Below are 23,274 nucleotides of genomic sequence, written 5' to 3'. Positions count from 1 at the left end.
TTACTTATATCCAAGCACCATCTACAGAAAAGATTTGAAAACGTGTCATACACGTTGTCGCATAATTGCAAAATGACAATATTTGACACGTCTCGAATTTTGTAGATTTTATGTGTTACAATGTGAATATTTTTTATGTTGTTTTTTTTGTTACGTTTATTAAATGTAGCATTGTTTAATCAGGTAAAAATTACCCAAGTGATGTTCTTTATTAATATTAATGTAATTTAAATAATAAAATGTTTTAGTACATTTTTTAATCAACGTGTCAATTAAGGTTAAAAATCCTCTAGATATACGATATGACTGATCTGAAAAATTAACCAAACATGCCGAAATTTCGAATGCTTCCACGTACTTCGCGAATTGTAGCATTATGTTCCGCCGCGAATTTTATAAATGCGGCAGATCGAGTTATAATGCCCATAGCAATTGTTCCCATTTCTGACGAATTTAAATGGAGCTTATACTGGCAAGGTTGGATACTTTCTGCCTTTGCCTTTGGTTATTTTACTAGTCAGGTATATTAGGATATTTAATATTAAAAGTTAGTTATGACCCATTTATTTTAAGAAATTATTCAAAATCATTATATTTACATTTAATTTTTATATTAGATTATTGGTGCAAATACAGCAAGTCGTTTTGGATGTAAAATGGTATTAATGTTGGCTGTTTTATTGTGGTCTATTAGTACAGTTATAACTCCAATCTTGGCTCAATCAGTCCTATTGCTCATTATTTGTAGAGTAGTTCTAGGACTTGGAGAAGGTTTAGGTAAAACATTGTTAAATAAATAATTTTGCAACATCATTAATTTTGTAAATTATATATTTTTCTCTAAATTGTTATTAGGTTTACCAGTTATTTTTCACTTATTTGCACATAATGTACCTGTAGAGGAACGATCTAGAGCATTTGGATATCTTGTAGCAGCTGGCTCTGTTGGACAAGTTGTTGCATCTATTGTATGTTTAAAATGTATATTATATTATATATAATTGTATATTATAATGTTATTTTTCCTATATTTTATTAAAAAGTATTTATTGATAATTATTTCATTTAAAAGATAAAAAATACTTACAGTTGTGTCCTCATTTGTCATGGCAAACAGGATTTTATTTATTTGGTATAATTGGTATTATATGGACACTTTTATGGCTACTACTATATCATGAAACTAATTCTCAAGATGAAATCCCATTATTCGTACCTAAGGTAAAACAATCAATTTGTTTATGTTTTATTTTAAATGAATATTTTAGAATTAATTAATATATTTCAATTTTAAGACAACACAAAATAGAAGTTTGCGTTGGACTGAATTTATTTCACATTGGCCTTTATGGGCATTGTATATAGCACATTTTGCAATGAATTGGAGTAACTATATAATAATGCAATGGTTACCAACTTACTTGGCTAGAAATCTTTCTGCTAATAAAGAAAGTATTAGTTTAACAGCACTTCCATATATTGTAAACTCTCTTGTTGGTATTGGTATGTATTGTACAACATTTTTATTTTATAAAAAAATTATGTAAAAATTAATTATTTCAATTATTTCATTACAGTTGCTGGACATAGTGCTGATAATCTCATACAAAAAAGGTGGCCAGTCTTATCTGTAAGAAGATTAATGACAAATATAGGTTTAATTGGTCCTGGTGCATTTTTACTAGCATTTTGCGCTGTGGACAATTTACTTGCTGCAGTAATGTTAGTCTTACAATTAAATTAGTCTTTATAAAATAATTTATTTTAATTTTATAACATAACTTAAAATCATATTTATCTATAGCTTTGTATCAATATCTATGGGACTTTGTGCATGTAATTCTGCTGGTCATCTTAGTAATCATGCAGATATAGCTCCAAATCATGCGGGAATTACATTTGCAGTTTCCAATACTATTGTATGTCTATATTTATTAGAATTACAAATATTACAAATATTTTACAAATAATAGTTAAATTAGTAATTTAACTATATATTTTAGGCAACTATACCGGGTATTTTATGTGGTCCATTAACAGCCGAATTAGTGACTGCATCGCATGGTCGTTGGATGCCTGTTTTCGTGTTAGCTGCGGCAATCAATTTTACAGGAGCCATCATATACCAAAGTCACAGTGCAGCTTTACCAGTATTGTGATATGTAATAAGTGAAATCGTGTTCACAAATATTTATTATCGAAGAAACAGAATTGATAAAAATATGTTGCATAAACATACTTTTTTCGACCATGATCGCCGAATACGATTTTTATTGAAAATTTTATCACTTATAATAAAATACCAATATGGCACATTTATGACACATTGGTTAGTTGAAGATATATCAATGTATTAGACACATATAGAATAAGAAAGTTTTACATTTTTTGCGTTCAGTTTGCAGTTCACGGCATAATGCTGGTCATTCATTAGAATAGTGCCATAATTTTTTCATGGCGGAATTGATTAAACAACTTTTTTAAATGAATTGTAAAATACATTAGCCTATGCATTTTTAGTTTGTATATTTTTTAATGATACTAACAAAAAATATCTTGTGATAATTTTAATATATAAATAAACAAAAATTCTCATTTTTTCATATAGAAAATAAATGTATATTCTGTAAAACACAAGACTGTATATAAAAGAAAAAACAGAAATTAATTTTCACATATTCAAATTTATATATGTATTTGAAGCACTTTCATATAAAAAGATATAATTAAATAAGCAATATATTGTACTACATTTAATGAAAAAAATATGTTTTCTATATTGTTTAAAATATTTTTCAAATATTATCCTATATCCTTTTTACTATTTAATTTTATTATATTATTATCATATAATTTTACTATATATAATATCATTCTTGTTTTTAAATTTATATATGAATATGCATAAATTCAATTTTAATATTTCAATATTTAAAGTTCTACATAGGTTTTAAAGATGTGTCTTTTTTCAAATATTCTGATTGAAGTACATGACATAGTGCATTTCGAGGATAGTTATTATTCAATGCATGCAAACCCATTTCTATGAAAGCATTGTCTTTATACATATTTTTAGTTTGGATTGAACTATCATTATTTATTTTATTATTATATTGTGTTGAAGGATTATCTTCTTTTGGTGATAATATTTTTGTAGTTACTTCTTTTATTTTTGTACTTTCAATTTTTTGATCCAATGATGTTGTTTGTATAGAATTTTCTTTTTTTATACTTTTCAATTTTTCCTGTTGTGGGAAATTGTCTTGTGGGAAATCTTCAGAATTGTCAATATCATATAAATCGAACGAATTTATATTTAGTTTTTTCAACATATTTGCTATATCATCAGTAGGGATATCTAATTCTTTAACTTCTAATTCTTTTTTACTAACAGAATTCTTTTCTATATCATTAATATATTTGTCCAAATATTGTTCAATATCAGAATTAATCTTTTTTAAATTTATTGAACTATTAGTACCTGTATTTCGTTTATTCAACCGCAAATTGTTATTTAATTTTGTACCACTTTTGGTATTTCGAATTTGTGTATTGGAAGAAAGAGATTTTTTTTCAATTTTTTTATTACACACATCTTTTGATGAAATTATTTCTAATGAATTATTTTTTAGAGTATCATTCGGTATATTATTTATTTTATCATCAACTATTTTTTTATTTTCTTTAGGAAAGAGCATATGTTTGATTTTTCCCGCTTTTTCATCAAAAGATAATTCTGATTTTATTTCGCCTCGTTGCAAATATTGATTTGATTTCGGATTCAAATAAAGTTTTTGAATTTTATCTATTTCAAGTGTCATTCTTTCTAATGTATCATATAATTTTCTTGTTCGAACGTTTTTATAATTTTTATTTTGAGTCCATCCGCCATCTGTACGTAATGCTCGCCAATCTGATTTTACTTTTTCAACTTCTCGATCGATATCGTTAACATGTTTGTCTGAAAAATTAATTTTTAAACATTTTTATAACGATATATAAATATGTTTCATATATATTTCATAGAAGTTAATAAATAAATTTAATAAATTTGATTTATTAATACTTTTAATCTAATACTTTTAATCTTATTTTTTATATTCATTTGAATATATATTATTTAATTTTGAAATAATTGAGATATATGAAATGTATTAGTGAAAGATAAATATTTAAAATTTTAAGTGTCATTTGAAGTGAATAATTATAAGTGAATATAATGAATATAATAGTAATGAATATTTTTAATATTATATAATCATGAATAAAGGATAAATATTAAATTTTAATTATATTTTATATTGAATTTTAAGATAAATATAAGATAAGTTGTTTATTAAAAAGAATCTATGTAAAGATCTTACGTTTTGCACTACGATTTTTAATCAATCGTTCTTCAACATTTGTTTCCTGTTTTTTTATAGTAGGTAAATTAGCATTTTTTCCATAATTAGTTACATTTTCGTGTTTTTCTGAATTTCCTAGTATAGTATCGCTACGCGGATGTAATTTTGGTAACACTGCGTGTGTCTGAATATTATTGAAACTTGGTTTATCATTTATAAGTTTCATAGATAAATCTAAAAACACAATAGTGAAATATAAATTTTTAATCAAACTAAAGAAATATTTATATTTTATGTTCATAGAAAATAGTATACCTCCTTGTGCGATATTAGATGGATTTCGTGCTCCTTTTGTTGTTGTTGCATTATTAGAAATTGATATGGAATTTCCAAATGGATTGAACTCGTATACGAAATTATGTGTTGCTGGAACTCTCTTCGGAATTCTTTTTGTTTTCTTTGAGACAGTTTCTAGAGGCTATCAATATTTTTCAACATATTAATAATTCCAAGTAAGTTATTTAAAGTACAATGACAGGTGCCAGTATTTATTCAGTATAAAAATATAATTGAAAATGAAAAATATTCTTGGGAACAATTATACTGAAATCAATATAACATATCTAACTTTATTTAACCTCCATCCAGATATCTTTTCTTCGGAAGCATCGGTTTTGGTTCGTATCTTTTCTTTTGGTTTGTAACGAAGACTCACATCCGATGAAACTTGTTTCTCATGAACATTCGGCGTAGAGTTCGGTGATTCTTTCTTGTTAATTTTGACAAAACGCGGCCTGTGAAATTCCATAAATCAGTCTTTTCGAAAAACCCATCACCGTTTCGTGCAACACTTCATTTTTGCAAAACTTCAATTTCCATTGTTCTCGTACTAACATCATAGACGTATTTTTCGCTTAATGCATTCGCTTTTGTTCGGCATTACAAAGAAAAGCTTGAATTAATCTTATCGTAATATTTTTCTTTCTTTATCTTTTTCTAATTTTTATATATTTCAGTTAAAATATCGAATCTTACTTGTTGTAAATGTTGACACGAGTGTATTCGTCGATGATTTTCTCAGGTTTCACGAAGTGTCGAAAATTAAATATAACTTTATTTCCTTCCTTGGAGAAGATAGGTCCTGAACGAACGCGTTTCCTTTTCGTGGAACTCCAAATATATTTGCACCAATTTTTGTATTCACTGAAATATATAGAATATTCTATAACTGATAATATAAAGTGATTCTATATAAAAAAAAGTAAGTCGAAAATATTTTTTCATTTAAAATTAGTTTTCGAAAAAATTAAATTTGAAAATTATATCATCAATTATAAGAATCTTTATATATTCAATTTTAATTTTATTAAAAATAAGAATTTAAGTGATTTTATTTTACATTTTGTGTTTATATATAAATAGGAACCATTTATTGATAGTTTATTCTAATTAATTTTATTTATTATTAATCTAATTTTAACTATAATTTATAAGTTGAAAAATTTTCAAACTTATTTTACTTGAAAATGAACTTTTAAATGAAAAAATTTTATTTTTCTCTTTTTTCGACTTATTTTTTCAAAAGAATTACATTCTGTACAGTTACAAGATATTCTGTATTTTGTTTTATTTATTGCTAATACTTATTATCAATACATGTTCTATTTTAACAATTATTTTTATTTTATTTACATATGTTTATTTTTTTTAAATATTTTAATATTAGAATTATTTATCTATCTTTTTGTCAATTATTTAATTACATTTGTTTTTTTCTTCTAAAATTAATCAAATTGTCTCTCAAAATATACTCAAAAGATTTATGTTTCGTGTTTTATTTTTATTTAATTTGAGCTTTCTATACCTGGATTTATCAGTTTTATTCTGTGAAATTTCTTTGTGCTCGAATTTCGGTTCTACTTCTTTAACAAACACAGACAATCCATTGATACGTTTAACTTCGCGATTCTGATCCTTTGATTCAGGATACAATTGCAAAAAAGCTGGAGCACAGTGCAATCTGGAGCAACTTGGAAATCCCTCGAAAGCTTTCGCCAGTTCCAGAAATAGTTATCGTACTCTTTCTATATTTTAAGATGTAACTTTGTTTAATTCATAACCTAGTAAAAAAATATTGCATCAAAGATGGCATATATAAAAAACAAAGTAAAATTAGATTTGTATCGATATTTTTTAATGTTGCTAATTTCTGAATTATTCTATTAAATTTCTCAATATTATTTAAATATTTTTAATGCAATGAAAGACTTATGTATATAAATATTTTTTTAATTAAAAATTGATATATTTTTTTAATTAAGAAAATATATTAGATATTAACAAATTAAACTAATGAAAATAGATTTATTTTTTTTCAAAAACATTTGTTTTTCTAAAATAATATCATAAAATAAAGAATTACAATGTACATTCGTAATATATTTATTATATATATTGCAATGTATATAATTATATTGATATATTTGTTATATATATATTGATGTATTTGCTATATATAATTGTAAAGAATAATTTTTTTTAATGAATTTATAATTCTCCTTTCTCTTCATTTTTTCTTATTATTTATGTTCAGCATTTCTTTATAGCATTTTATATTTTTTAAAAATAACTCTGAAATTCTGAAATTTTAATTTTTAATAACATGCATAATTTATTCTTCTTTTTTTTAATCGTATATAATTATAATGTGATATTTACATCCGTTTCTTGCGATAATAAATAACTATACTTCCGGAGATTAAGAAAAAAACTACGTAGCTTTAATTTTCCTTTTATTACGTACTAATAATTAATTATCAAAATACATTTTATCCTATGTTTTATTGATTAAAATATGAATATATTTTTATTTAAAGAATATAATGCTTTTCGTTATACTATTGTATTATTGTTATTCTATTTTTTTTTATTTTATATATATTTTCTATCAATATAAATCAATACTTATCCAAAATTGAACGAAAATGAAGCTCACATACGCTCTGCAAATGTTACCAATTCGAAATTTGATTAATTAAAAAGAACATTTGAAAGTACATGTGATATTGACATTCCAAAATTTACATTAACCCTCATATCTCGAAATTATGTTCATTACAGTGGCAAATATTTTCTGATTTCTTTTCGTTCCAGCCGTTTCGTTGGTTCATCTTTTGCAATTTTGAAATATTACCGTCTCAATGAATCCCGTATGGATAACATCACAATGCCAAGTGAAAATAATCCCACATATAACGAAACGTTATCCTACGAAGCACACATGCTCCAAGAAATTCTGAGGATAAATGAACTGATGATGAAACAGGCTTACCAAAGCAATGAAGAATTTCGTGGTAATAATAAAGTTTCACACAAAAATTATGCCAGAAATTCGATGAATCGGAATAATATTTCTGCGAAAAAACTTAGCGACGAGGCACGTGAAATACATTTTCGAATGATTTCAAAAAGTGTTTCATCGCTACAAGGGAAAAATGTTTCTTCGAACACTACTGTGTTCAAAGTGCATTCAAAAACTACATTGAAGAAGACAGAATCCAAAAATAATAAGTATCCTGAAGCCGACACTTCTTCAAAGAAAGACACATCTTCGAAACGTAATAGCAACAAACAATCTTTTAAAGTAAACATGAATATTGACGATAAATTAGATATTATTGATCCATTGCTACAGGAAGAATGTGTCGCTTCTTCTCTTAAAAAAGAAAAAAATAAAATTTCAAAGAGAATACGAAACATAGGAGATAGAATTGTTGATGATAGTGTTGTTAATAATCCTGTTGAATTGGTAGAGATTTACAAAAAGGAAATAAACAGTGAAAATGATTTAAATTGTGAGACGAGTTTGATAAGAACTTTTTCAAAGGAAGATAACGAACAATGTGAAGTTGAGGAGAATGAGTTTGTATCGCCAAAAATAAAATCAAATAAGCATAAAAAAGAAAGTTATAATGCTAAGAATATGGGAGAGATAGAGAAAATCAGCAAAATTGAAGATTTTCAAATGAAATATATATATGAAAATGGTCAAAATGATGAAAATTTACAAAAGAAATATATACAAGAAGAAAATGGTGAAATTAATGAAGGTTTTCAGGAAAATTTCACATTAAAAAGTGATATTATTAATGAAGATTTACACAGGAAATATACGCAGGAAAATTATGAAAATAATGAAAATTTTAACATTTCTAAACGAAATATATCAGAGACTACTTTTTCTATTAAATCGACTCAAGATGAAGAAGATCGAATGATTAATATGATACATACATTAAATCCTATAGAAAATGAAACAATGGGATGGAAGGAACAAAATGATTTAAATGAAGATTCGTTACTTACTTTGGAAGAAGTTAATCCACGTGTAAATTTAGTTACGATTTTCGAAGTGAGTGAAAAAACATGCACAAACGAGAAAATGGAGAAATCGGATGGAAAAAATGGTCTTAAAAAATCTGAAGTATCTGAAGATATGCAAAGATGTAGCAGGAAAGGAACAGATGATTTATTTGTCTGCGAAAATACGAAGATTTCGAAGTCACAAAAATTATGTGCCAATACTATTGAAAACATACATTCTTTACAACGTAATAAATATAAAAATAATATTGTGACAATAAACAAGGAAAAAAAAGATATATCAACAATTACAATAGAAGAAGAGGAACGTCAAAATAATGATTCAATTATATTGCCAAGAACGACGAAAAGCAATGAAGGAATCATTGAAAATTCTTCAAAATTGGATTCTGATTTTTCAAAATCCAATGAATTAGCAGATAATGAATTAATGAAAAAGCAAAAAGAAAATATTTCAGCAATTGGAAAGGAAGTAATTCCTAAAGAAAAGCATCAAGATAATAATTGGATTTTTTTTCTACAATCAAATAATAAAAATACGGAAAAATTATATATAAAAACTAATCTTAATTCTATTGACAAAATAAATTTTCCAAACGATTACAAGTATACTGATGACTCTGCAAAGATAAATGAGAATTCTATATTTAAGAAAGAAAATGATAAAATGAATCATGGCGAAGATAATTTAAATATTAATTCTTATAAATCGAATACGTTTAGTGAATCTTCTATTATCTTAAGTGAAAACGAATTTTCAAAAATATCGATGCAACGTAATAATAGAATTGATCATATTAAGGATTCAAGCAGTAACTTGTCATCAGACAGAGAAACCATTAATAGAATAATAAACAAAAAATTAAAACTAAAAAGAAGAAATTCAAATACAGATTTGTCGGGAAAAAACAAAATCAAAGTAGTAATCGAAAAACGGGAAAATAAAAAAAATGATAATGATAAGAATATAATTGACGATGATAAAACTTATTTAAGTGATGAAAATGTACAACCGTTAATTGACAAAAATAAAAAAGAAAGTGAAGATTTTCAAAATTTTCATAAAGAAACCACACGAATTAAAATTAATAATAATGAACATGAAAAACCTAAACAACAATTGAATCAAATTAATAACGATAAAATAAATATATGTCAAATGTTGATAAAAATTCACGAACGATTGACTTCTGATTGGCAACGATTAAAACGACTTCAAATGAAATTGCAAATCTCGGTTTCAATGATATCGATAAATCCGATGATGATGTTCCAATTATTGGATAAAACTATAACAAGGTATAAAATAAAGAAAAAACAATCAATTATTACTTTTTCACTAATATGAATTAATATTAAAACATTAAAATAATTAATCTTTATAATTTTCTTAAATATTAAGCATATATATATTTTTTATCATTTTATGTATTTTATATAATACATAAAATAATATGACAAAAACAATTTAAAAAAACCATGTGTGTATATATATATATTTTTTATTTATATAAAAATAATTCATATTAAAAAACATGAGGAAATTAACTCAGAAAATTTTTAATGGTAATTTTAATTTTTGAACAATTTTAAAAATTATAATATATAGGTGCAAGAGTTATATTCATGGTGCAAACGACAGTTATAAAGCTGAAACAGAAATCACTAATATTTTATTACATCATGTTATTGAGTTAGTGAAAATTATGCAAATTAACAAAACGACTTTGGAAAATCAAGGTTTATATATTTGTTTTGATTTTTTACTTTATATTTTTTAAAATTTATACTTTTAAAAAAATAATCATTTACAAAAAAAATGAAATATTTTTTATTGCAGAACAACGTATTGATCAAATGCAATTAGAATTGCTTCAAGGTCATCAAACTAATAAAAAAGTATGGTAAAATGTGATGATATTTTTATTAATATATACTTGGTATTTTTCTCGTCAATAATTACTTGTAACGAATATAGAGAACTTTCTTGAATGAAATAATTTTAACTTCGAACTATTGGACGAATGAAATATTTTACTTAATCAAAAATATTTCATGTTTGGTGAAACAAGTAATGGCTGAAAACGAGGAAAAAGAAAATTTGAAAAATTTAGGAAGACATAAACGTCATATAAACAATATTTCTAATGATACTAAGTAATTTTATAATATATTTTTAACAAATATTATAATTTAAAATTGATAAAATTTTTTTTATTTTTTAAATTTTGAACTTTATATAATTTTATTTCTTCTTATGCTCATGTCTTTTATTAAATCGATCTTGAAATATTATTATTTAATAAATATATAATATACATTTTAGATACAAAGTTGGAATGAATCGAATAAAGAATACGAAATTAGATCTTGTAAAAAAGGAAAGTAATATCGAGACCCAAATGTCAGTGGTTACAAATCCCATCAATTCTTTGAAACAATCTAAATCTAAGACCTTCACAAAATCATTATATTCACGAAGTTTAGATAAAGAAAAACATTTAGATGATGCGCAGACAATTATCGATAAAAAAATAACCGATAATCGTCATTTAGAACGAAAACCACCAAAAAAGATGTTCAATTCAAGTTCTAATCAATACAAACAATCGATTTCCCGCCAAAAACACCGTAATAATCAACAACCTGTTTGGAAACCAGGTGGTGCAGTAAAATTTCCTAATACTTCCAACAGTGCGACGATGTTAAAATTTCGTCCAATGATACATATCAAAGAAAAAACGAATTTGGACAAGTATACAATAAATTTGTTATTAAAGATATAAGTATAGCTCATAAAATTAAGTTTGAAGTTTAATTTTATAAAATATAAATGCTATTGAAGAAAATATAAATTGTTATCAAATATTGATAAAACATTCTTCTAATTAAAAGAATTCTTCTAATTAAGAATTAAAGAATTATATTTTAAATTAAAGTTCAAACTTTAAAGTTTCGTTAAAATGTTAAACAAAAATGAAATATCATATAATGTACAATATTATATATTATATAATTATATTTATAATTTTTAATAAGAGCATACAATGAATATATTAATAAATAATATTAACAAAAATTGCTTATTTAGAGAAGAGAAGCAGCAGAAACGTGGAGCGAATGATTGTAAGAAGAAGCCCTCCAAAATACATTCAACGAAAGATATCGTATCCAACATGGATAATTTCAAAATGATAAAAGGGAGAAGTACTACCAGTTTGAAAATCAGTCCCAGAACGAAAATAAGAGGAAAAATATCAAGACCTCTATCAAAAACTTATGAATCTCTCGAAGGAAATAAGTCTTTATGTGATATGATAAATCAAAAGATCATGAAAGACTCGAAAGTTCTTAAAGTTTTGGAAGAGATTATTAAAGATGCAAAAAAGAAAGAAAATAAAAATTCTGATAATGAAACAAATACCGTTCCTTTCAAACAATCATGTGAATTGATTGCAGTCAAAGAAGAAATGAAAATTAATGAAGAAGAGCCTACGAGGGATATTGATTCTGAAATATATAAAAAAAATAAATTAAACGTTAATGAAGGATTTCAAGAAAATCTTAAAATGCCAGAAAGCATACCAGAAAATTATTCGGTACCAATTATATCGAAAAATTTTATTCCAGTTCCAAATACCAATGTTGAAGATGTCATAGATAATGTTGAACTAAATGGAAATTTTGAAAATTTTCAACCAAAAATTAAATCGAATTTTGCTTCTGAAAACAATGCAAATTGTGTTATAAATTTTACTTCATCTTCAGTTGATACTGATAAATTAGAAGTTTCGAAATTATATGAAACATGCCCAACTTCTAATTTTTCATCAGTTGTTTCGCATGACAAAATAAAAGAAAATGAAAATTTTAAGGAAAATAATGTTTCTCAAACTTGTGTTCTCGATTGTAATGAAAAACAAGAAAAACATGATACTTCAGATTCGAATATTCTTATTAATAAACCGAGTTATATTAAAAAAGAGAAAACAAAAGTGGGTTCTCATACGATGTCATTGGTTATGTTAAAAGAATTTCTTTGTAATCAGGGTATCGATGTTAATCTGGTGAATAAAGCCGAAAAATATCTAAAAAACAAGCAAAGAATATGTAAAGGTTTGAAAAAGAAGTCTATCAGCTTTGCAGATGTACCTTCAAGCATTGAATATAATTGCTATTTTAAAACAAGTTCGAAAAAAGAAAATAATTCACAAGAAATATTAGAAAACGATATGAAAAAGATTAATGACGATATTGTTGAGAATAAAAAAGATTTAAATGAGATTTCTTTGCTACCTTCGTTAGAAATAAAAGATAACAAACATAATTGCCATTTTAAAACAAGTTTGAAAAAGGAAAATAATTCAGAAATGTTAGAAAAAAATATAATAGAGAAGATTGACGATAATATTGTTCAGAATAAAAAAGTTTTAAATGAGATTTCTTTGCCATCTTCGTTAGAAACAAAAGATATCGAACATAATTGCCATTTTAAAGCAAATTTGAAAAAAGAAAACAATTTAGAGGAGAAATTAGCAAAAGATATCGAGAAGATGGACGACAATATTATTGAAGATAAAAAAATTTTAAATAAGATTTCTTTATTATCTTTGTTAAAAACAATGAAAGATGTTGCAACAGATACACTTAAGGATAACAACAACGCTTATTCTCAGACTAGTGTTTTTTGTAAAACATCTAAAAGTTTACAGACTATTCTTGAAAATAACTTAGCGATGATGAAATTGCAAGCAATGGAAACGCAAACGGAACGGGAACAAAAAAATGCGTTTTCAATGATGGATTTATTTCCAGTTATTGATAATTCAACAGAGACGGAAGAATTTTCTTATATTATCAAATCTGTAAATTCTAAAAATGAAAACGATCTTAGCGAGGAAGATTTAAAAATAGAAAATAATAATGATCTTTCGAAGAAATATTATAAAGAAAACTTCAGAAATATTTCTACAAAATTAATTGAAGAGTTAAAACCAACCAATATAGAATCTATTGAGAATATAAAAGTGATTAAAAGTGATAAAAATTCATCGAAAGAGTGTTCTCAAATGTTTCAACAATTATTAGATCAGATACATGAAGAATGTGACGAATCTTTATCAGATTATAAGAAAGATGAATTACTCAACGAATCAGAAGAGTCATCAACATCCACTGGATCTTCTAAAAATTGTATTTTCGATAATAATAAGATTAAAAAAGAAAAAGAAGATGAAAATCAATCTGTTGTTAAAGTTATTTCAAGTGGAATAATAGCAGCTTTTCAAGTTGCCGCTATTAGAGCACGAAATATATATCGGTCTATACGTATCTACAAACGGAAGTTGAGAGAGAATGCGAGAAAATTGAAAAAAGAATCAAAACATAGGAAAAAAATTAATGAAATTTATAAATCGAGTGAAAGTGGATCGAAAAGCGTGTTGAGAAGTAACAGTCTGACAAACATCATTATGCAAAAGAGGAATGATAAGAAAAATGGCATTATCGAATTATTTAAGAATCTCAAGCAAACGGAAATTACGTCACCATTAAGCGAAACATCTTTCGATAGTCACAGTGAATCCGAGAATAATAGTTTTAGATCTGTGAAAATATCGTCATCAGATATTTTTCCCAATGAAATGAATTTTGAAAACATCGAGTTGAGAAATTCGGAAGAATCGACTAATAATCTTGTGACTAAAAATATGAGTTTTAAATCTGTTAAAATGTCATCATTAAATATTTTTTCTGACGAAATTAATTTTAAAAACGATTTAGAAAATCCAAAAGAATCATACAACAGCATTGCGTTGAAAGACATAAGATCTTTGATGGAGTTTTTAGTGAATAAAACCGGTGATATAGAATTCGAGAGAATCGAATGTGTTCAGAAAATTTCGAATAATAGTACGTGCAAAACAAAATCGCTCGAAGATATGAGAACAGAATCTTTAAAAAGAAAAAAAGAATTTAGGATGTTTTCGACTGAGAATTTATTAGTTTTAATTTATAGTATGCTATGTATTTTCGTTTTCTGGTGTTTAAACTTTACGATCACTTGTGATATTTTCTTGTGATTTGTGTAATGTCTTCGTGCATTTTATTATTTTACGTTTACATTGTTTCCTTCACATTATCGAATTTATTGTATATTGTTAATGTTCTTTTTATTTTGTATTTGTTTTTGAATGCATGTCATTCCTTCTTTATTCTGTTATTTTATGAATTTTGTGATAGATTTGTATTTTGTATATTTAGTTTATTGTCGAAGTCTAAAGATTTAACCAAAATGCTTTTGTTAATTAAAAAATTAAATTAAAAATATTTAACCAATATTATATGATGTTTATTTAAATAAGATATCTAAATATAACTACACAAATTAGAATATACATAAAGATTTAATATCTAGATATTATTTTTATTGATATGTATCATAAAACATGCAAAACGATATATTATAAATCATTTTTTAAATGCACAATATATATCACGTATACAAAATAACAAATTACAAAACTTAATATCTCACGATTAAAAATATAAATATTTACATTAATTTTCTTGGTAATCTTGTTCTTTAAAAAAAATATTATAATATTTAAACATTAAAGAACAAATTTACTGAAAAAATTAATGTACATGACGAATACTATATATATTTAGTTCCATGCTATTTTTTTCCATTACATAATTTCTTTCCTCATATAAGATGTCAACTTTTAATTACGTAATCCATTCCAACAATGTATCTTCAATATTTTCAAATATTTTTACAGCCATCAACTTATATTTATCGATCTCTAAAAAAAACTATGTATTTCTATAATCATAATAATGGAACGCGTAACACTTAAAGATATCGATTTACAAAATATTTATTATTCAAAGATGAAAATGAGATTGATATCGTTCAAATTTGAAGAATTTTATTCGTCCATATCAAGAACATCAATGACAGCGGATCCTGTGACATCTACTAGCTCTTTCGAAGTGAAAGTGGCAATGATCTTTTGCGATCCAGCCTTTTGAGGAACCAATTGATGTTCTACATATACGTCTTCTTCAGGATCAACGTCTCTGAATGCTAGTGTTTTGTTTCTTGTTAATCCTGGACCAGCATAATTGAATTTACAGTCTGTCAATACCCTTTGCAAAGGATTTTTAAATCTAAGACTGATAATTGATGGTTTTCCTATTGTAGGTTCTCCATCGATCTGGAAAATATTGATCAATTAGAAATTAGAAATGAAAATTTATAAGATATATTATACAATAATATATTAATTCTATATAAAATAAATCTTAAAAAATATAAAAGAAGAATTCGATTAACTAGATTGTGATTATCAATGATCTTAATTAATTAAGAATCTCGATAAATTAGAATTTTAATTATTCAAATTGTTTTTTTTCAGAAACGAAAAAAAAAAAGTCATAATTTACATATAATTGCGTGATAAAACATTACAACGAAAGAAAAAAAGAAAATAAGAAATATTTGAAAAATTTTGGACAATCACGCTATTTTCATACGATTAATTATATTTTATGGTTTACCTTGACTACAATATTTGGTTTCAAAACTTGAAAATCATCTTCATCAGCCCATGTTTGTTTAGTTTCAACTACTGTGGCAATGGAATACAATTTCATATTGCAATATTCCACTAATTTGTCCAAATAATCGTCAACCGTGATCGTGAGTCTTAACTGTTCGCCTGAGAAGAAATTACGTGATTAAAATAAATCATATATGGATCATATATGGAAAGTCACATGCAAATGTATAATATGGATTTAGAAATATAAATTATAACTCTATATTTGAATCACAATATTTGAAATCACATAAGGAATATAAATTCAAATTAAATGCATAACAATATCTTCGAATTACATATATAATATATATATATATATAATATTTGAAGTATTATTGAACATATGATTCTAATGGAATACTATAAAAAATAATTTAATGATTAAATGCAGGAATAATGTATATCTGAGTAAGACCTATCTAAAGTTGCATATTTTTGATCTATTATGTAAATCTATTTTGCTATTTATATCTAATTTGCTATTATGTATATCTAATTTGCTATTTGATTATCTAATTATTAATAGAACGAAGATAGAGTTGATCTTTAATCTTAAAATACAAATCTTATTTAAATATTAACTTTGATTTAAAAAGATTTAAAAAGAAAAGACAATTTTTTGCATATGCGATATACAGAATGATTTTAAATTTCGTAAAAAATTGTTAAACTCACTGGCATGTGGTTCGAGAACGAAATCACCAGATGCTCTCTTTACCAGATGTGCCTTGATTCCCTTATAATATACGCTGCCAGCGGATAAAATAGCTTGAATAGTACGTTTCTCGTTCGATTTATTCTTTATATTCACTATTACTGCAAATGGTTGACCAATGTTCACTCGTTCAATGTCCACAAGATCAAATTCAACGTCTTCTTTAGCTGGTGACGGCAAGGAATAAAATCTTTTGGCCAGTTCCGTACTGCGTACGGCTCTGTACAACGTTAATCGCTCAAATTCCGTTCCTAAACAACAAATAAATTAATAGTAATAATGAAAAACAATGAAAGAATCGAAGACATAATCAAACAAAGATAAAGCTTTGTGAAGAAAAGATTAATGTTTCTAATTTTAATTAAACTGTTAATAATATTGATAATATTAAAACAAATTAAATCAATCTTGAAATTTTATTAAATCTAAAATTCAATGAATTTAATTACAAAAGTTAAAATAGTTCGGTGAGCTTGTAAGTTTAAAATAAATAACAATCTTGTTTAACAATTTTAAATAGAAATAACAAAATTAATGACAATAATTAACTTTTAGATCAAAATCATTAGAAGTATATGTAAGTATGTATATTTATTCCTATTATTTATTGTCTTTTATCACATTTCATATTGTCTGATAATATTTTCAATTTATTCAGTATATTTTTTTTTAGAAAGGAAACTATTATTATATTATATTTACTATGAATAAAAAACAGATCAAAAATAAATAAATAAAATAAAAAAATTGAATCTAGAAAAAATCTAATAAAAAATAAATGTAAAAATAAAAAGAAATGTTTGTAATACATTTTGTGCACAATTTATAGTATTTAAATATTGATGTACATTTAATATTTGTCTTTATATGATTCATATTTACCTTCTTTTGCTTTATACAAAGGTGTTATATCTTCTCTATCTCTGTCTCCATTGGGATCATAGACCCAAGGAGCTTTTGTCAAAATCATCCGACCAATGCTATAAAATAGAGAAATAATTATTTAAATTTTCTTTGAATAAAAAAATATAATCAAAATATATCAAATAGAAATTTAATTTTTATCAATATTTAAATATTTTAAAGAGTTTCTCTCTCTTTTTCTCTCAACAAGTTTGACGTGATATCAATATTTCAATTTAGAATCAAATTCTAAATTGAGAGATATTAGGAATGTGATTGTGTAATTCCAGATATCAATTCAATTTATGTAAGAGAGTACTTTGCTCTTTTATATAAATTGATTTTTTATATAAATTGATTTCTCTTGACCATGTTCTTAACGTCTTTAACATCAAGGTTAAAATTACCATGAATTGCGAATTTTAATCAATTAATGATTCAAAAAAAAAAATCTAATAAAATCAAGCTAATAAAATGAAATTTTACTTTGCAATTAACGATTTTTATGATACTTTATAATCTTGTTGACTTAATAATATATATTTTTTGCCGTATATCTTCATATTTCGTGATATTAAGAATATTATTGATAAGTCGAATTTTAAACACTTCTCAGATTAATTATAAAAATATTTTATATTTTAGAAAAACAGTATGTTTTTTACTAATTTATCATTAATTTCATTTTTCATTTTCAAAACATTTCAAATATTCTCCTTTCATTATTTTATGCTTCTTCGCATCCAATTTTATGTATTAAAATTATTAAAAAACTCACTGGTATTTATTGCAGTCGATCTTCCTGAATCCCATCTCGCTGTCAGGATCCTCTATCCACCTCATGAGATCAGCATTTACGGAAGCCAGCATAAACGTCACGTCGTAATTATATCCGACAACCCCTTGTTTAATTGCTTCGACCGAAGCTGGTCCACACTGATAAACACCCTCTGAAGGTTCTTGGGGCGTTGAGTCGATCGCTTGCCAACCACCATACCCTTTGGGCAAGTCAGGCCTAGCCATCCAGACATCGTTCCAAACGTGATAATTCCAAATGGAGTCTTCGCCTTCGAGATTGTTCGGATCGTACTCGAGTTCCTCGTTATCCTTGCTGTAATAACGATCGACAGAGAGCGAGGCGTTCGCATCGTGAGCCGATACCAAGTTTGAGACCACTCTCGATGGTATCCCTAGAGCACGACAAACAGTGGTCACGACACCGGCGAATACCCAACATTGACCGTATTTGACGGATTCTCCTGTTTCCAGGAATTGCTCGAGAATTGGTACACTTCCGGTCCAAGCAGCCGGCGCAGTACCATCTTGATAATCGCCATCCCATCGACCAGTCACTACTCCTTTGTCATCGTTGGAGTTTACCTGTGGATGTTAGATTTTGTATTAGATTAAAGGAAATAAAAAGTAAATTCAAGAAATAATTATAATTATATATAATTATATATAATTATAAAATTCAATAAATAATTCGAATCTCGAGGAAGAGTTTAAAATTTTCATGAATAATCTCAAATAATAGAAAATAATTACTGAATATAAAATATAATGGACAAAATAACTTATAATTTGTTTACAAAATTATTCAGGCAATTTTGTTTGATTATTTCAATTATTTTCATTTTTTTTTAGGAATGATTCAATAACAATCAAACTTACGATTCTCGAAATAGCTCTACACATTTGAATCGGATCTCCTCTGGAATTAGCTTTGATACCAGATCTTTCTAATAGTAACTGACAAGCTTTAAGCACATATGCATCGAATTGACCGAATATCCACTCTCTACCGCGTGCACTTCCCCATGCTCCGACCCAAATTTTTCCAACATCATTTAGAATATATTCATCCAGAAGTTGTTCATCTTCCATGTAAACTAAATCCTCTAAAAATAAAAACATATGATATTAATAAATATATAAATACATAATTATCATATAAATATCATATGTAAAAAATATAACTAATAGTTCTATCAGAAAAGTTTAAACTTGTTAAAGATAGAATAAAATTTTATTATACTGCATTCACAAAAAGGTAAAATCTATTTCAATGAAATAATATAACTTTGATAATAAATTATTCATTAACTTCATATCATTTTAAATATAAATAGATATTTTTTCCTTCATCTTCTTATGTTTTAGATATATTAATATATTTGTTTTCAATGTTCTATAAAAATGCTAAAATTCAATGATTCTTCCAGTCAAACATATATAAAAAAAATCGCATAAAACTTATTCTATTTATTCTCGTTAAATATTACATTGAAGTACATTGCGATGCAGACATGGATTCAAATAATAAAGGTTTAAAAGTTCAATGTTTTCTCACTTAATGCTACAATGTTATTTTAACATCGCATAAAAGCATTAATTAAAACTCATCATTTGAATCAATGCTTACATGACAATATTTCAACTGTAATAATATTCCATAAAGTGTTTAAAATACAATATCTATCGCACCTTTCAACCAGGGATTAAACAGCAAATAAATATCCTTGTCATAATTGTAGGTATTTGGAGATCTCTTGCTGCCCACGATAGTGGTCTCTATATTTAATTGCCACATGCCAACGGGACTATCTACAGGACTTCTTACTTCCGCTGATAAATCCACGCCACTAACACCTATCAAACGCACACCCCATGCCTCTAAATCTGTCAAATAACTATCTCTATTGGTGATGGTGTTCACTCCTCTAGTTCCTCTAAGAACATTCGGATTTGGTCCAAAACTAAATAGCAATCTAACGATGTCTATTTCATCTACATATTCTCGATTGAATCTCAAGGCGATATGGAAAGATTGTCCTCGTCTGAGGACAGCAGCTGGAGGATCGAGATGTACTAATTCATAATTGATAGTGTGATGCAATTTTGCATTTTCTTTTTCGTAAAGATACACCATCTCGACGACTAATGGCTCTTCCCATGACATTTTGTTGATTTTGATGTCTATAAAAGAGATTGTTGAAATATGTAAGTAGATGTAAGTAGATAATATTCGTAATAGAATTTATTTTTTTATTTATGATATATTAGAAATGAATATTGTATGATAATTCTTATAAATTTGAATGACATGTTCTTATTTTAAATAATTTGAAAAATGAATCTAAATATAAGATTTAAAGTACTATATATGTAAATATTGATTTACCACATAAAAATTCTTAACTAGATTACATCATTAATTTACATATATTAATATTTTATTGAATTTCCTTGCCAATAATTAATTTCAAAAAAGATTTTTAAAAAGTGAATTTTTATTTTATTTTAATATCTCTTTTTTTTTAGATTATTTGAATTTTAAATTGTTGTGTACAGTCAACAATTTACAAATAAAATGATTCATTTCATTTTAAAAAGACATATAATTGATAAAAACAGTTATTCATTGTTGCGGATAATCGTATATTAATACAATCACTAGAAATAGCTATGTTCTCATTCATAGTACATATAGTATGAAAGGCAAATATCATTTTCATTCATGTCACAAAGTGCAATTTCATTAAAAATGTATATAATAAATATAGAAATCATTCTTTACAATAAATTTTTTTTTGAAGTCTAATAACGTGATGAAAAAACAACGTTGGCAATTGGTTTTATAAAAGCACAAGAAAAAATTTCATTGATATACTAACACCACTTTTGATTTAAAAGAAATGCCATAAATGTTTAACTCTTCAAGAATTTCATTTACAAATATGTACAATTTTATATTAATATTTCTTTTTTTATTTACAAATGAAATCGATTTTATTTTCACAAGAAAGATCAATGAAACATGATTTAATAAATATATTTAAATTAAATGAAGGAAAAATATTAAAATTAAAATTAGTTTTATTAAATATTTTAATATTCATCGATTATTGATTCGAAATTTAAACATAATTTTATTCATTATTCAGACCAAAATAGAGTCTGACAGATTTTAACTAGATAAAGATTAACTGCAGTTTTCCAAGAACAAAACGATGTCGAAACTTCAAACATGACGAACATTCTCTTAAATACCAGACACATTTTGGATTGCAAGGCAACTCGAGATTTACCTTTGATTCATCCAATTGTTGCGTAAATATCCGGAATCAATCCCAGAACGTGAGTTGCCTTGTAAACGAATATTTCATCCCTGAATAAAATCAGTAACTCTCGAAAATGATTCACCGATCTTTTTAGTGAAATTTTTCATCTCGAATATATTAAAAAATAAATATAATAAACTTCATTATATACAGACTTTATAATATCTCGTTGATATAAAATTATCTTTATTATTAAGTAATATTTTTAGATAATTAGAATAAATTTAAAATTAATAATATCATTTTAATATTACTTATTTTTCAAAACTGTGAAAATTTAAAGCTTTTTTAAAAAAACTTTTTCTTTTTTTTATTTATTAAAAATTTAATTTTTGATTTTATTTTTATTTTTTTATATATTTGTTTTTTAACATAATTATTTTATTTCTCAATTTTCATTATTTAATATTTTTATCACTTAATATATTTATCTTAATTTTTTAACAATATTTAAATAATATCATACTTAAAAAACAATTTTTTTCTTAGTAATATGTGTATGTGTTCTTAAGTGTATTAAAATAAAATGAACAAAACAAAAATTATAAAAATAGATATAATAATTTTATAAAAACTTACAGAAATTATAAAGCAAAGAATTATTGATATAAAATAAGAAAAAATATAATTTATATATGTATCAAACTTACAAATTCGATCAAAAAATTAAGTTTTTATATCAGAAGCGACAGATTTCAAATCACGATTAACAATCTTGCACGATACTGAGACTTACAGTGCGTTGCTGTCTTTTTATACGAGGCAACTTCCTTCAAACCAATTGCAATCCCCACTACACCACGTGCAAATAGCAGGTGCATCAACTTTCAATTTTTGACATGCGCTATCGATTTACAATTCTCTTATAGTAAAATTTATCAAAAATTAATATTGAAATATATTTCTTAAATATACTAAACTAAAAATAGATATTATAACATTATAGTTCTATGTTATGTTATGATATATAATTTTAGTTGAACATCATTATAAATATAAATATAAAATATATAATATAAATAAAAAAATAATTTTATAGAAGTAATAGTTACATATTTTATATATAAATTTTTATATTTTCAAAATGTATAATTTTTATGTTATCTAACTCCTCTTTATGTAATGACCTATTAAGATACTATTTGTGATTTGATACAAAATTAATTGATAGATTTTCAGACAACAAGTATTCACAT

The 23,274-nt window shown here is 25.1% G+C and overlaps 4 protein-coding genes and 1 long non-coding RNA gene across 11 annotated transcripts; 3 read left to right on the top strand and 2 right to left on the bottom strand.

Annotated features, from left to right (window-relative positions):
• Positions 1–18: 18 nt before the first annotated feature.
• On the top strand, positions 19–2,789 carry LOC107998274 (sialin). 4 transcript variants are annotated; one of them, XM_028666961.2, is made up of 9 exons: positions 20–183; positions 294–521; positions 618–777; positions 856–968; positions 1,090–1,221; positions 1,296–1,503; positions 1,578–1,722; positions 1,805–1,919; positions 2,004–2,789. In XM_028666961.2, exons 2-9 carry the CDS (start codon positions 330–332, stop codon positions 2,157–2,159), a joined length of 1,221 nt encoding a protein of 406 aa, XP_028522762.1. In that variant the 5' UTR covers positions 20–183; positions 294–329; the 3' UTR covers positions 2,160–2,789. The 4 variants fall into 4 exon arrangements, with proteins under 4 accessions (XP_016912955.1, XP_028522762.1, XP_028522763.1 ...); XM_028666962.2 differs by having other exon boundaries at positions 278–521; XM_028666960.2 differs by having other exon boundaries at positions 249–521.
• On the bottom strand, positions 1,534–6,600 carry LOC107998310 (putative uncharacterized protein DDB_G0286901). 3 transcript variants are annotated; one of them, XM_062076092.1, is made up of 6 exons: positions 6,211–6,600; positions 5,382–5,549; positions 4,975–5,298; positions 4,662–4,824; positions 4,365–4,580; positions 1,534–3,961 (listed from the first exon to the last, which is right to left on the bottom strand). In XM_062076092.1, the coding sequence occupies exons 3-6, from the start codon at positions 5,152–5,154 to the stop codon at positions 2,940–2,942; spliced, it is 1,581 nt and encodes a 526-aa protein (XP_061932076.1). In that variant the 5' UTR covers positions 5,155–5,298; positions 5,382–5,549; positions 6,211–6,600; the 3' UTR covers positions 1,534–2,939. The 3 variants fall into 3 exon arrangements, with proteins under 3 accessions (XP_061932076.1, XP_061932077.1, XP_061932078.1); XM_062076093.1 differs by having other exon boundaries at positions 4,975–5,272; XM_062076094.1 differs by lacking the exons at positions 5,382–5,549; positions 6,211–6,600 and having other exon boundaries at positions 4,985–5,125.
• Positions 4,511–16,074, top strand: LOC107998273 (putative uncharacterized protein DDB_G0282133). Its single transcript, XM_017057460.3, has 7 exons — positions 4,511–4,858; positions 7,500–10,028; positions 10,339–10,469; positions 10,570–10,628; positions 10,708–10,886; positions 11,056–11,484; positions 11,821–16,074. The coding sequence occupies exons 2-7, from the start codon at positions 7,558–7,560 to the stop codon at positions 14,807–14,809; spliced, it is 6,258 nt and encodes a 2,085-aa protein (XP_016912949.2). The 5' UTR covers positions 4,511–4,858; positions 7,500–7,557; the 3' UTR covers positions 14,810–16,074.
• Positions 15,057–23,013, bottom strand: LOC107998311 (hemocyte protein-glutamine gamma-glutamyltransferase). 2 transcript variants are annotated; one of them, XM_017057510.3, is made up of 8 exons: positions 22,729–23,013; positions 20,442–20,933; positions 19,629–19,855; positions 18,733–19,334; positions 17,934–18,031; positions 17,012–17,302; positions 16,293–16,453; positions 15,057–15,949 (listed from the first exon to the last, which is right to left on the bottom strand). In XM_017057510.3, exons 2-8 carry the CDS (start codon positions 20,914–20,916, stop codon positions 15,662–15,664), a joined length of 2,142 nt encoding a protein of 713 aa, XP_016912999.1. In that variant the 5' UTR covers positions 20,917–20,933; positions 22,729–23,013; the 3' UTR covers positions 15,057–15,661. The 2 variants fall into 2 exon arrangements, with proteins under 2 accessions (XP_016912999.1, XP_028522765.1); XM_028666964.2 differs by lacking the exon at positions 22,729–23,013 and adding an exon at positions 22,046–22,120.
• Positions 19,238–19,900, top strand: LOC133666222 (uncharacterized). The gene is made up of 2 exons (XR_009830041.1): positions 19,238–19,376; positions 19,602–19,900. It is a non-coding gene; the product is annotated as an uncharacterized LOC133666222 (long non-coding RNA).
• Positions 23,014–23,274: the final 261 nt, after the last annotated feature.

The sequence above is a fragment of the Apis cerana genome, linkage group LG6 (genome assembly GCF_029169275.1).
Source record: "Apis cerana isolate GH-2021 linkage group LG6, AcerK_1.0, whole genome shotgun sequence".
Taxonomy (NCBI): domain Eukaryota; kingdom Metazoa; phylum Arthropoda; class Insecta; order Hymenoptera; family Apidae; genus Apis; species Apis cerana.
The sequence above is the reverse complement of the archived record's forward strand: the minus strand, read 5'-3'. Positions and strand labels throughout refer to the sequence as shown.

What these genes read in the sequence shown, in the direction of transcription:
- LOC107998274 (XM_017057466.3), top strand. Translation starts at nt 330, where the DNA reads ATGCCGAAATTTCGAATGCTTCCACGTACTTCGCGAATTGTAGCATTA. An exon ending in TTGGTTATTTTACTAGTCAG is followed by an intron (nt 522 to 617) that starts GTATATTAGGAT and finishes TTTTTATATTAG; the next exon opens with ATTATTGGTGCAAATACAGC. An exon ending in TCCCATTATTCGTACCTAAG is followed by an intron (nt 1,222 to 1,295) that starts GTAAAACAATCA and finishes TTCAATTTTAAG; the next exon opens with ACAACACAAAATAGAAGTTT.
- LOC107998273 (XM_017057460.3), top strand. Translation starts at nt 7,558, where the DNA reads ATGGATAACATCACAATGCCAAGTGAAAATAATCCCACATATAACGAA. An exon ending in TTGGATAAAACTATAACAAG is followed by an intron (nt 10,029 to 10,338) that starts GTATAAAATAAA and finishes TATAATATATAG; the next exon opens with GTGCAAGAGTTATATTCATG. An exon ending in AATATTTCTAATGATACTAA is followed by an intron (nt 10,887 to 11,055) that starts GTAATTTTATAA and finishes TATACATTTTAG; the next exon opens with ATACAAAGTTGGAATGAATC.
- LOC107998311 (XM_017057510.3), bottom strand. Translation starts at nt 20,916, where the DNA reads ATGTCATGGGAAGAGCCATTAGTCGTCGAGATGGTGTATCTTTACGAA. An exon ending in GTTTAATCCCTGGTTGAAAG is followed by an intron (nt 19,856 to 20,441) that starts GTGCGATAGATA and finishes TTTTATTTTTAG; the next exon opens with AGGATTTAGTTTACATGGAA. An exon ending in ATCGACTGCAATAAATACCA is followed by an intron (nt 18,032 to 18,732) that starts GTGAGTTTTTTA and finishes TCTATTTTATAG; the next exon opens with CATTGGTCGGATGATTTTGA.
- LOC107998310 (XM_062076092.1), bottom strand. Translation starts at nt 5,154, where the DNA reads ATGGAATTTCACAGGCCGCGTTTTGTCAAAATTAACAAGAAAGAATCA. An exon ending in ATCTAATATCGCACAAGGAG is followed by an intron (nt 4,581 to 4,661) that starts GTATACTATTTT and finishes TTGTGTTTTTAG; the next exon opens with ATTTATCTATGAAACTTATA. An exon ending in TAAAAATCGTAGTGCAAAAC is followed by an intron (nt 3,962 to 4,364) that starts GTAAGATCTTTA and finishes TTAATTTTTCAG; the next exon opens with ACAAACATGTTAACGATATC.